Below are 12,219 nucleotides of genomic sequence, written 5' to 3' on the forward strand. Positions count from 1 at the left end.
TTATATAATTTTTTTCTGTTTTCTACTTTTTGTCTCCTTTTTTGCATATATTTTCATTGTTGCTTGTTTTGTAATGTGTATTACACTTTGGTAAACTCAGGTTGTATATGCTATACAAATAATTTTGATTTGTTCCTGAATTTAATATGCATTGGTCCTTTTTCCAGGGATTTCTTGAGCCTGATTGGACAAAGCATTGACTAAAAGAAATCACCTCCCCTCTGACCTCTTGCTTCAAGAGGTTGTTGTGTTTATCACTTAGAAAAAATTGCAATAATTTAATTTGCCAGCTGTTTATACCCTTTTTGTTACTCGTGTGCCACTCAGCCTGTTTCCATTCTCTTCCAATAATTAGACATAATGACACTCTTTTTCATCTTGTTCTATTCTTTATTTGAATATTTTCTGTATTTATTTTCTGCTTCTTCTGAAGTGCACTTTAAAACCTCTTATACAAAGTGTTTTTCTTTTCAATTGTATTTTGTTTTAAGTTTGTGGCTTATTTTCAAACCTTTTGTGAACTTTTATTTGATTTCCTTTTGTTTTCCACAACTTTTTGTTGAATGAATGAATAATATGCTTTGTTCATATCCTCAACATAAGATTTGTTCTACTGTCACTACCACTTTTACATTTCCTCTCCAAAGCATACTGTTAGAACATGAACAACACATACTTGTAAAACATACTAAAACAGCATCAATGAGCAATATTCATACAATTGCATTTATCAAGCTATTCACAAACACAACTGGGTGTTTGGACGGCATGCAGCTATTCACATCATTCCATCTTTGTGGCAATCTGTTCCGTCAACAACGTCCTTGTTTTCCACCATTTTGCAGGGTAGACAAGTGACAAGACGAAGCTAATTAATCCCACAATCATCCTGTGATTATTACACTCTCACTTCCACAGGCGCCGCTCGCTGCCTTTCCCCAGGAGTGCAATATATCAGCAAAGATGGAGCGGGTCGGTCAGCGCAGACCGCCGGCATCAGGACTCTCTCACACTAGGAAAGATATTAAACGCAGACAGGACAGCTAGTGGCAGTGCGGATTCAGACAAGGTGTTAATTGATTAGGGTGGAATCAGAGCGCTGGGACCGAGCCAGTTTACCACCCTGATTAGACGGATGAGAGGCTCATTTATAAGCTCGACAGTCATGAGATAATTACTAAAACACACAGTAATATATGCAATGGGAGCTGAGTGCGGCGCTGCATGGTGATGGACAGGAGTGGGACGTGTGTGTGTGTGTGTGTGTGTGTGTGTGTGTGTGTGTGTGTGTGTGAAGATCAATGGCTTTACCAACTTGCAATGATGGTAATAAGTGCTTGTTAGAAAAAAAAAAGACATAATAATGACATGTCTTTTTCAAAGACAATACAAATCAATTCAGGATGACTGTGATAAACTCGTCTTGTAGCACGGAAAATGAAAATCAGCCAAATCAACAAATCTATAACATCTGTCGAAAAAGATTTTCAATTAAGCTACATCCACATCACAAAAAACAAAAAAACTAAAAACCTTCACCTGCATCTTCTTATCTTCCTCGTGATTGATAATTGTGTGCATTTAGGGGCAGATTTGCATAAACAAAAGAGCAGGGCAGATTTGTGATGCTGCTTTCATTCAATTTATGCTCACAATCTGTGTGTAATTAGCATCTGATTTAGTAAGGCGGCAGCGGCAGCAGCAGCAGCGGCGGCAGCAGCAGCGGCAGAAGCAGCAGCGCTTGGGACTGACTTTCAGGCAGATTCAGCAAAAGAAAAAAACTAAAAGCAAAGAGTTGCTATGTAGAAATGCTAAATGAGGTAATGCTAAAATTCCAGCGTATTTTCGAGTCAGCCACAGTTCAACTCCAACTGTGAAATACTCTTTTACTCACTAAATTACGATAAATCTTGTAGAACCATTCATTTCGTCACAAACGGAACATAACAATAATTAAACTAGATGAGCCCTCAGTAGAGGGCAGAACCACGCCCTCTACTGGTGAAAACCCTGTCCTCCCTATACAAATGATGCAATATGTATCAATTTTGATCATCTTACGTATCTCCCTTCCTACTTGATCTGCTGACCTGTAACTCCACAACTGAGCAGGGGACCTCAGACTGATCTTCAGTACCAAGTTTGATTATCCTGACTTCAGCACTTGCAGAGATATCGGAACGGACATAGCCACATAGATACATACATACATACTTACCCAGCCAGCCAGATACCGCACTGAATGCAGTAACCCTGCTGACGTTCGTCAGGCGTGGTTAATAAACAAAACAATTAAAAAGAGGAAGAAAAGCAGATATATTGGATAAAAACAAATCAGGACAGAGCAGCAGACCCACTAGCTTACCATGGATGAGATGGTTAGCTTGATACCTCATTGGAACAAAAAGGTAAACATAACTATTGCTAATGGATTCCTTTCAAAATAAAAGCAACCTGTCTGTTTGCAGTTTGTAAAACAAAGAATAATGAGCCACTGAGAACAAAACTTCAACTCCCTTCCTCCCTGCAGTGGTAGAAAATACAGTCACATATTGTGTCAGTCAGTTGGTTTTACTTATTTTATTCCTTTAATTCTGGCTAATTAATTTATCAGAGGTCCCTTGTTACAGTATTCTGAGATGCTGAAATTTAGCAGGATGTACAAACTAGACTCATGTCTTCTCCCAGCCTTTGCAAACTTCTCTCATAGAAACTTTTTTTTTCTTGTAAACACAGACTTCGTGCACAGTCTTCCAACTCTCTTTAGGTCTGAACTCACAACAGACTATTTTAAAAATGTTTTCAACCCAGATCTCAATCTTTCCCTTCACCAAACACAACCATAAAAAGCTAAAGCCTGCTGCATTCACAAGCAGATCATGAATTGCAACATTTATGACTACTAGATATGTTAATTAACAACCTTTCCTCATCATGTGAATAGGAAAACATAACCAAACTGGCATTACATTTTAAAGTGCACTCCAAACAACAGGGGCCTGGCAGACTGGTGTGCCTGTGTGATAATAACAATGCACAAATCCAAGTGAAGACAATGTCACAAACATGACACAAAGTGACCGCCAAACACTTTAGAGCTGTCTTTTTTTCATTAAACAAAAACATGTGAACAGATGAGAAATGATTTGTTCCACATTCTGTTGACAGGTGTTGTACTTAATGCTAGACCAATGCTGCACTGCGAGATGGAGATGTCTCCATTTGTTGGATTGCTTTCTTTTTGCTGTAAATACATAGAATATTCATTTTACTTTTCAGTTCCCATATTTTAGGACACAGCAGTGAAAGGTTCTAAGCAATTTCGCTGCAAAGTGCTACTCAATAGTGTTAACTGATACACACATTTACATATTCACTCTACCTGGTTAAGGTGGGACTTTCAAGTTAGCTGAAACTGTATGACATGGAAGAACACTTGAATTAAATGTGCATTTTACCCCTTGACAGAGTCCGTATTGTAATTGTTTATTTGTAGTTTGTTTAATTGTTTTCTAATCAATAGGAAGTCTGGTGGCAAAGAAATGTCTCCAAGCATGAAAATGTCTCAGTGGACTTGTTGCATTTGTAATTAACACCTTTGATTGTTTGGAGTTTGGTCCATATTGGGCTCTGCTACCTTGACATTTTGTTTGAGTGGAGTGTTGGTGTAGTTCTGATATGGCAACAAGAGCAGGAAAAGGAGTCAGTCACAACATTGAAATCGCATGTAATACTGTATAGGGTCCCTCTTGTACCAGCAAAACAGGTCTGACATGTCGGGGCAGAGACGGTGATCTCTTGTAGTGTCAGACATTAGGATGTCAGCGGCAGATCATTTGGGTTGTAGGGTGAGACCTTTGTGTTTTGGAGCATTATCTAGGGAATTTAGAGGGCAAGGCAATTCCTCACACCCTCGATCATGTTCTTCAAGCAATTCCTGAGCAGTTTTTGTGTTGTGGTGGGGTGCACTGCACTCATAAAGGAGTGCCGAGGCCATGAAGGAGTGTACTTGGTTCGGAGCAATGTTAGGGTGGTTGTTTTGTATCAAAATAGTATCTACAAGAATGCCAAGACTCAAGGTTTCCCAGGAGAACATTGCAGTGTAATGAGATGATCAATGTCATTCAGTTCACCTGTTAGTGGCTGATCAGTGTACAGATCAGAGTGACAGTGCACATTACAAATGCCCAGTTCTAAAGTCCAAGTCATGGCCTGTTGTGCTTCTTCATACTGAGCAGAATTCAAATTGGACAGATTGCTGGAGACACCACTGGACACTGAATTTCTCATAAACTGGATGTTTGCCAGCAAGAAACGATGAAAAAAACAACATAACAGAGAATTTACAGCCTTGTGCACAATTTTAACCTTTTAAGCTTCAGTCAATTCCAGCCGTTTTCAGTACAAAAAATCGCTAATATTCTATTTTTAAATTTAAAAAATGACGAAAAATACAGGGAATATTGGACGCACATCGCGAGGTGCATTTCCTTGAAAACGACCAATTCGTGGATTTTATACCGACTTCAGGACATGTTTTGGACAAAATAGTTTACTGGCTTGTGTCATCTGGATGTAAAAGGTTGGATTATGGCCGTTTTTTGTGGAATATTTTTTTCTGTGTGTAATAATGAACCCGGAAATGTGAGTCGCGCTGTGTGCGTTGAAGCCGTGTATAGAGAACGGATGGATGAATATTTGTTTTTGTCGGACAAATGTGTTTTTCTCACCCGCTGTGGTAATCGCATCTGAAAGTGGTTTATACCGGCGGATTCATGAGAATCTAAGCTTTCCATCGGCGTATAGTGTTTGTATAATCGGGTTTGCAGCCGTCGGACATTCTTGAAATTCCTATGCAAATTAGTAGGTGTACCGCCGGCGGTACACCTACGACGCACTGAAGCGTAAAGGGTTAAGCTTTCTTGTTCCAAATAAAATGTGTTTAATAGCAGCGACAGAATCTCTCTTCTGGTAAGTGTTTTCAGATCCTTCACGGACCTCCCCTATAATCACTTTTTCCTTCTTATCTTACATGCTGCCCAGTTCCTTCTCAACACTCAACTCAACTCAACTTTATTTATAATGCGCTTTTAAAACAGCAGCCGCTGAAACAAAGTGCTGTACAATAAGCAATAAATAATAAATTAAAACATAAAAAAAAACAATAAATAAACACGATTCTGCCGGAGTGTGAAATCATAGATTAATTCCTTGGATGAACTTCTGTTCCATTTGCGGTTGTGCTGGTGCTTAGTGAACATTAAGAAACGGGAAAACAGAAGCATTAAGCACAGCAGTAAGTAGGCATTGACTTTTGTTGTTTTTTTCACAGCGGTTTGAAAAAAAATATTACAGTACAACACGCTCACAGGGAAGAAAAATAAAATAGGACAATAAATAATTAATTGAATACAAAAGAAGAGTCTCATGACAGCTCACAGCGTTGGAAAGACATCTTTTCACTGTTTCTTTTTGGATCCATGTGAGACTAATTTCAGGGAGAAGGAATTGGATTTTTTTTTTCTTCCCTGATGCTTTTGGCAAGGATTTGCAACACACTGCAACATAAAGAAGCAGTCTTCTGGATACTGGTGAATACAAGCTGTTGTTAAAAATCATCTAGTAATTATGTATAAAAGGAAGGATATCCCAACAAAATATCTAGCGCTTTTCCACACCAGGGAAGAGCATGAAAACAATGAATGTCTCAACTAAGCGAAAATAAAACCAAATGCCCACAAGACTTCAAAGCACTGGCTCAAAATATCCTCTTTGTCATCTCTGGGTACGAGATGGAAATTGGATGGACGGCTCTGTGACATTCCACTGCAATTTTGTTGCAACTTACACAACTCCTTTCACAATTTCAAAGCAATTTCAGATAGTGAATGTTCCACACAGGGTCCAACTCCTATCTTCTAACAACTTATGCTAACAAGTTAGATATGTGTGATAGACTCAAGTGAATCACACAGGCCCTAACCACACCTTGATGTGATGAGAATGCACAGTGCTGGGGCAGTAATACATTCACGATGGTATCTAAAAGTTCAGGCAGGAGATTTACTCGGAGTAGTTGGATTTGTGACATTTACAAGCCGACGGGAAATAAAGAAGGTGGCTTTTAGAGCTCTGCCCAAATAATCAAATACTCGGATATTGGGTCATTGCATAGATATTTTTTTGGAAATTTATTATAAATTTGATATTTTAGGGGGATGGCACATGTGTGTGCCAAAATGGCTCAATAGCAGCCCCTGTAAAATTTCAAACATTTACTTTGACCAGTACGTTTGACCTAGACTAATGAAATTTAGTACACATATGTAACTCATCAAGACGCACAAAGCTGTAATTGACATCCATGCCCAAAACACAACAGGAAATTGGATATTTTGAGTTTTGTGTCATATTTTGGAGGATTTTGGACCAATTTTTGTAAATTTTCAAAAGCTATAAACTCAAACAGAGTAACCCTGAGAGAGTTCAAATTTGGCCAGGATGTACACCAGACATTGGTGATAAAAAGATAACAAAATCCTCTGCAAAAGTCTGGAGGCATGGAAGTTACGACCCGCAGAATGCAGCCATTTTGAAATATGATTCATATTTTGGATTATTTTCTGTCAATTTTGGACATTTTCAAAAGCTATAAACTCAAACAGGGTAAACCTGAGAGAGCTTAAATTTGGACAGGATGTACACCAGACACAGGTGATCAAAATTTATCAAAATGCTCCAGAAAAATCTGAGGGCTTGGAAATGTCGACCAGCGGAATCCGGCCATTTTGGATGCAGCGCCATCAAACAGGAAGTGTTGTCTAAACTCTACATGCTCCAATCTGCCTCTAACATTACATGTGTGATCAGAGTCCGACCATAATCACATCCATAGGCTGATGCATACTCTCAGTTGCAATGCCAGCTGGTGGAAACGCATGGGATAGCCAAGCTGCAGGGATGTGAGGACTCCACCAACGCTGCTTGCAGCTTTAATTGTTTTTTCTCCAAAATTTCAGTTATCAATTAAGGAAAATACATTTTGTGATGACATACTTGTACTATATGAGTAGTTTTTATTTGCACTGTTATTATGTGGAGTTATATACTGTGCATCTCTGCTAGAGTTTCCAATATCTCACACAGCAGTAGACGTCATGCTTCACTTCATCTTGGCAGGTAAAAGGAAGACAAAATGCTAAAGACCTAACCTCTGTGGGAACAGTATACACTGAGCAGTGAAAAGAGGAAGGCAGTGCATCAGACATCCAGGTTGAAACTGACCTACCAACAAGCATACAAACTCACATGAACGCTGTAAGGAGCAGACTATTGTTTGATGCCATAAAAAGTGAAGGTCTGCAAATGTCACCTAGGGAATGTCTGTTGTCAACTCATTCTGATAAATCTGCTGCTTTCTGCTATTATAACTGAGTTAGATTAAACTATAGGGAGTCCTGTGGGAATCTGGGCTAACAAGAGCAGCCCAGTCTAATAAGAACTTGGTCAAATACCTCAAGGCATCGTAACCACCAACATTTTCAACCACATTTACACCTAACAATTTCAAAAACTGATAACAGAGAAAAAAAGAAGACAGATATGGCAGATGGTGTAGTTAACTGCTGTGGGTATACGATTTTTTTTAACTTTCTGAAGCTTTGAGTATTTGCTACTGATTGCAACTGAAGGGCTGCAGCTCAGAAAATGTCATTCAAAGAATCTCAGGTATTATATAGAAACATGTATTTTTTTTGAAAGAATGACACAACCAAGCCTTGACGAAGCTTTACTGCATTAGTACAAAAGATATTAAGTACTGAAGGTGGACGTTAGCGATTCTACTTTGTACCACAGCTGTTCAAGGTTCACTGAAGTAGCAACTGAATGGCTCAATACTGTAAAATATGTACCTGCATATTTAACCACTCTTGAGGTATGTAAAGGCCATGATGACTGAGCTCACGGTTGCCACTTGAAAGAAATACAGTATCTTTGAAACTGCTGGGACAATAGATTACCCTGAAGTGTGGTGATGAACCTTCCAGTAGATCAGTGGCTCTCAAACTTTTTCTGTCAGGCTTCCATTTAGAGGACAAAAAATGTTCACGTCCACACCCGAAACTTTCTATTTCAGTATTCCTACATTTTTTCAACGTTATATTTTCAAATTAAAGTTTGCATGACTCTACATCAGCCTTAAGGAAGCATAATGGGTGTAGACATATTAAAGAAGGGCACCATCCTTGGAGATGAATGCCCTCAATTTATATTTTATGTTATTGCAGCAAATTATAGTATACTTAACTGAAAAAATATGAGACACAAATCCATTTTCTGTCTTTCCTTTGGATTCTTCAAACTTACTCATTTCAGGCTTCAAGTTTTAGACTCAGTGATTACATTTAAACGATGACCAAACAAGACAGTCATCAATAAATGAACTGGAGCATGATTTTTTCTCCGTGCTGCCCAAGGTAATATTTACTCCTCTGTGCAAATGCTTATGATACCGCCCACACACTGTATATAATTGCTTGAAAATGCTTGTCGAGACTTTAAAGCTTCTTTCCATTAGAACAAATTTAAAATCTCTGAAACTGTTCCCTTCTCCTTGAGATGCATTACAAGAAAGAAGTATACTGGATCGCATAAATAGCATCTTCTCAACCCACCTGAAAGGCTCTGCTCAAGTGCATCAAAGTACTTGAAAAGAAATTAAACTGTTGGGAGGGTGGGGGGGATGATGCCTGACAGCTTATCAAAAGAAAAGGGGATTTAGGAGAAGCAAAACACTAGCAGACGGCGCTAAGATACTGCAAATAACAAGAAGGATATTGCTGGAGTCCCCAACAGATGGAGAAGAAAACAAACCTGGCTGCTACATTTCCTGGTTGCTAAGCACCACCTGGAGGTAATGAATGTGTTGTCGGCCTAAGCGGCATGTGAGACAAGAGTCAAAGTTAAACTGTCTACTCAGAAAAATTAGAGAGATCAGGGCTGCTGCGTGTCCTTGATGCGGGTCATTGTGGCCTGCAGATACATCCATGAATATTTATACAACAAAACAAACTTAAACACAGATTACCACAACGGGATATTCATAAAACATTTGAATATTAACCAGTAGCAAAGTGGCCGTGGACTGTATGTGGGCATAAGATCAAAAATCCCCCAGAGTTGGATCTGCTGGAGGTAAAAGCACTCATACTGCATCAGTCATAAAAGGATGGGTGCAGGCAGTAATACTCTGAATTTGATTTATACAGAAATCTAAGGGAAAGGTCATTTTTCTGCCATTGTAGCAGACGTACGGCAGCTTCCAGGTGGAGTTTTATAAAAGAAAGGTGACTCACCACACAGCCGGTGGAATCGAGCTTTCGGTCAGATATGCAGCGGAAATTGCGGCTGCAGCCTCCGTTGTCTTTGGTGCAGTCTCTGACGGGTCCAAAAGAATCCAGGAGAACCTCCAAAGAGTCGAAGGATGAACTGATCATCAATTCCTCCCTGCAAATGCAGAAATCAGCGACAAACAGAGAACATTCATATTTAGCCATGTGCATCTGTGTCTGTGTTTTATCCCGGCAAAGGACAGATTTCAGTTTGGTAAAATACAGCACATCATTTATTGATTCTGGCTGGGTAAATGAGAAACTGTCTTCCCACTAAGACTTCAAACGGTGACTTAACATCAGGCTAAAAGCGATGCTTCACTGTCATCTCAAGGGAAAGATTTTGAAACATAGCTTAGCAGACTGTGGTGGATGGGTGGTGTTAGAAGTGTGCTCTGTTACACTGAAAACTACACTGATAAAATTGCAATTTACATTCAAACAAGTGCTGATTTTAATTTCAGAGCAGAAAGTGAAAAATAAATCCCAGCAAGTTTTTTTCCATGAAGATTAAGGATTCATCTTGACTATCTGAATCAAATCAAATACTGTAGAAAACTTCTACTGAAAACTAAAGCTGACAAACTGAAACTCGATGCAGCAAAAGTAATTCCTTGTGCTCACTGACAAACAGGCTAGGAAACCACAAAAAAAGCACACCTGTGACTTCTAATTAACCTAATTGCCTGAACATGGTTAAAAATAATCTTTGAATGTCGAAACTTTCTCAGTCTGGTGTGTTTGCCTATTTACATGTCTGCATGAGATGCCAAACCTGATTGTAACACTTCACAAGAACATTTATGGAACAGAGAGTGTTAAACAGACTTATCAGTTAGGTGTATAATAAAATGCAGAGTAAGTGTCCTTTAATGGACAAAGTTAATCTTTTTGATAGAAGGCACTGAGAGTAACAGTTGATTTTTTAAAAAGAAAGACCAGTAATAAATAGAATTGACATGGCTTTGATGGATAACCAGGCCATATTACTGCTTGTTGATCAAACACCTCGACTATGTTTGACCCTTCATCAGGCAAGTGATCATATTTGTTAACCCCTCAGTGAGGTCGAGAAGCACGTGGTTTTCATCAAGCCAGTCAGCGAAGATCACTCTACGTTACATCACACTACATCGTGGCATTTGACCAATCAGCAGAGGAACGTATCAAAGTTTATCTTCTCTCCGAAGTTGGAAAAAGATGGACTTGTGGCTCGATTCTCTTCCATATTCGCTGTCGAAACATCAAAAATAACCATGATTAGTTGGCAAAACTCACACATTTTATGGTTGAGTAGTTGTGCTAAGTGATGATATATACATTTCCTGGATTTTTTTTAACCAATAATGAGCAAGGAGCCATATATGATAACTTCACTGACCTTAAATTGTCACAAAAATAAAAAAGTCTCCTATCCTCCAATAACACTCTAGGGATGAAATTTTGAATTTCTAAGTATTTTAATTAGTGCCCTTTAAAGGATTGGTTCCCTCCAATGAAAATCCAGGTTTTAACTCATTAGCATATAGTATAAACACTATATTGTCCATATCATGTTAATTTTATTATTATTATTTGCTAGATGACAGATCATCACCTTCAAACTTCACTGTACCAATAAAAGTCGCATGTGTGGCTGAATTATACCAAAATTGCAACTTGACTGTAGTTTTGCAGTGTGAATGCATAATGGATGGTGAGCTGGTGTGCCCGAGGTGCAGTGAGGAGGGGAAATGTGAGTGGAGGGAAATGCACACCAGATCTAAACATTGTACAGGAAGCAGTGGTGCAGATTTCAATCTATTTTATCTCATTTTCAAAGAAAAAAAAGTCTAAATATGTAGCTTTGATACACACTAACAAGCGAAGAGGGACTTTAAATAAAATTCTGATCGCACAAAAGATAGAAACGTCTGGCACTACTAAGTCACTGTTTGATTCCTGTCACTTTAAACTACACATAATTTCCATTTGTGTGCAGTTAACAATCCCTTCAACTGTTCACTTATTTTCCCTCCATGTCGGTAAAGTTTTTAATCATTTTTGTTTCAAAGATTGATTTCAGCAATATCACCTTCAGACAAGCTAAGGATTGTAAATTAAATTCAGCATTGCACTGGTAATGCCTTGCTTTCAGGAGTAAGCAGTTTGCTCTCATTAAATCTGATTAGGACATCACATTTCTTTGGATCATGTTTCAATGTGTCTAAGAAGAGAAAAAACTAGATGTCAAATTGGCACTTTGACATTCTGCTTTTCAAGACATCCTGTTAGAACCTGGTTTATATTTAACTTGATGAAGCGTTATCTATTTGCATGAATTACAAATACCTGCATGTTTAATTCATTCTGTGTAATCATCATGAGGAAAGCTATGACTTTTCACAGCACAATTGCTATGCAAAGTAGTAGACTTATGAGATGAAATACACCTTGGGTTCATTGTTCTGACCTTGCTCTGAGCAGTCGTTTTGCGTTATTGTGATTTGTTTTTTTTCAGTTCCTCATAAACTCCGTGCAAGGTCAATAGGCAGATCATCTCACAGAAGGACAATGGTGTAAATACTTGAGATTGGCGAGGAACAAAGCAGAGCCGACCTCAGTGTTCCCTCACAGAATCTAAATCACACAGCTATTTTTGCAGCGGAATATTGCTGCTGCTGATAAACAAGAACTTGTGTGATAGCGTTGCTATGAACTTTACCTCGGTAAAGCAAATGAACACCTCTGTAGCAAACGCAAAAAGATATTTTATTCCCAACTCTGTGCAATCCAACCTGCCCCATTCCTCTTTCACTTTTCCCGTGAAAAAAAGGCAGTGAGTTTC

General features: G+C 38.7%; 1 protein-coding gene across 5 annotated transcripts in view; it reads right to left on the minus strand.

The window, feature by feature from the left end:
- astn1 (astrotactin 1) overlaps positions 1 to 12,219 on the minus strand; it is a 452,360-nt gene that overhangs the window by 261,276 nt on the left and 178,865 nt on the right. For all 5 annotated transcript variants that reach the window (XM_051953294.1, XM_051953293.1, XM_051953292.1 and 2 more), the window contains one exon: positions 9,357 to 9,507. In XM_051953294.1, the coding sequence (XP_051809254.1) occupies positions 9,357 to 9,507 (151 nt within the window). The remainder of the gene's footprint in view (positions 1 to 9,356; positions 9,508 to 12,219) is intronic.

The sequence above is a fragment of the Acanthochromis polyacanthus genome, chromosome 9 (assembly GCF_021347895.1).
Source record: "Acanthochromis polyacanthus isolate Apoly-LR-REF ecotype Palm Island chromosome 9, KAUST_Apoly_ChrSc, whole genome shotgun sequence".
Classification (NCBI taxonomy): Eukaryota; Metazoa; Chordata; class Actinopteri; family Pomacentridae; genus Acanthochromis; species Acanthochromis polyacanthus.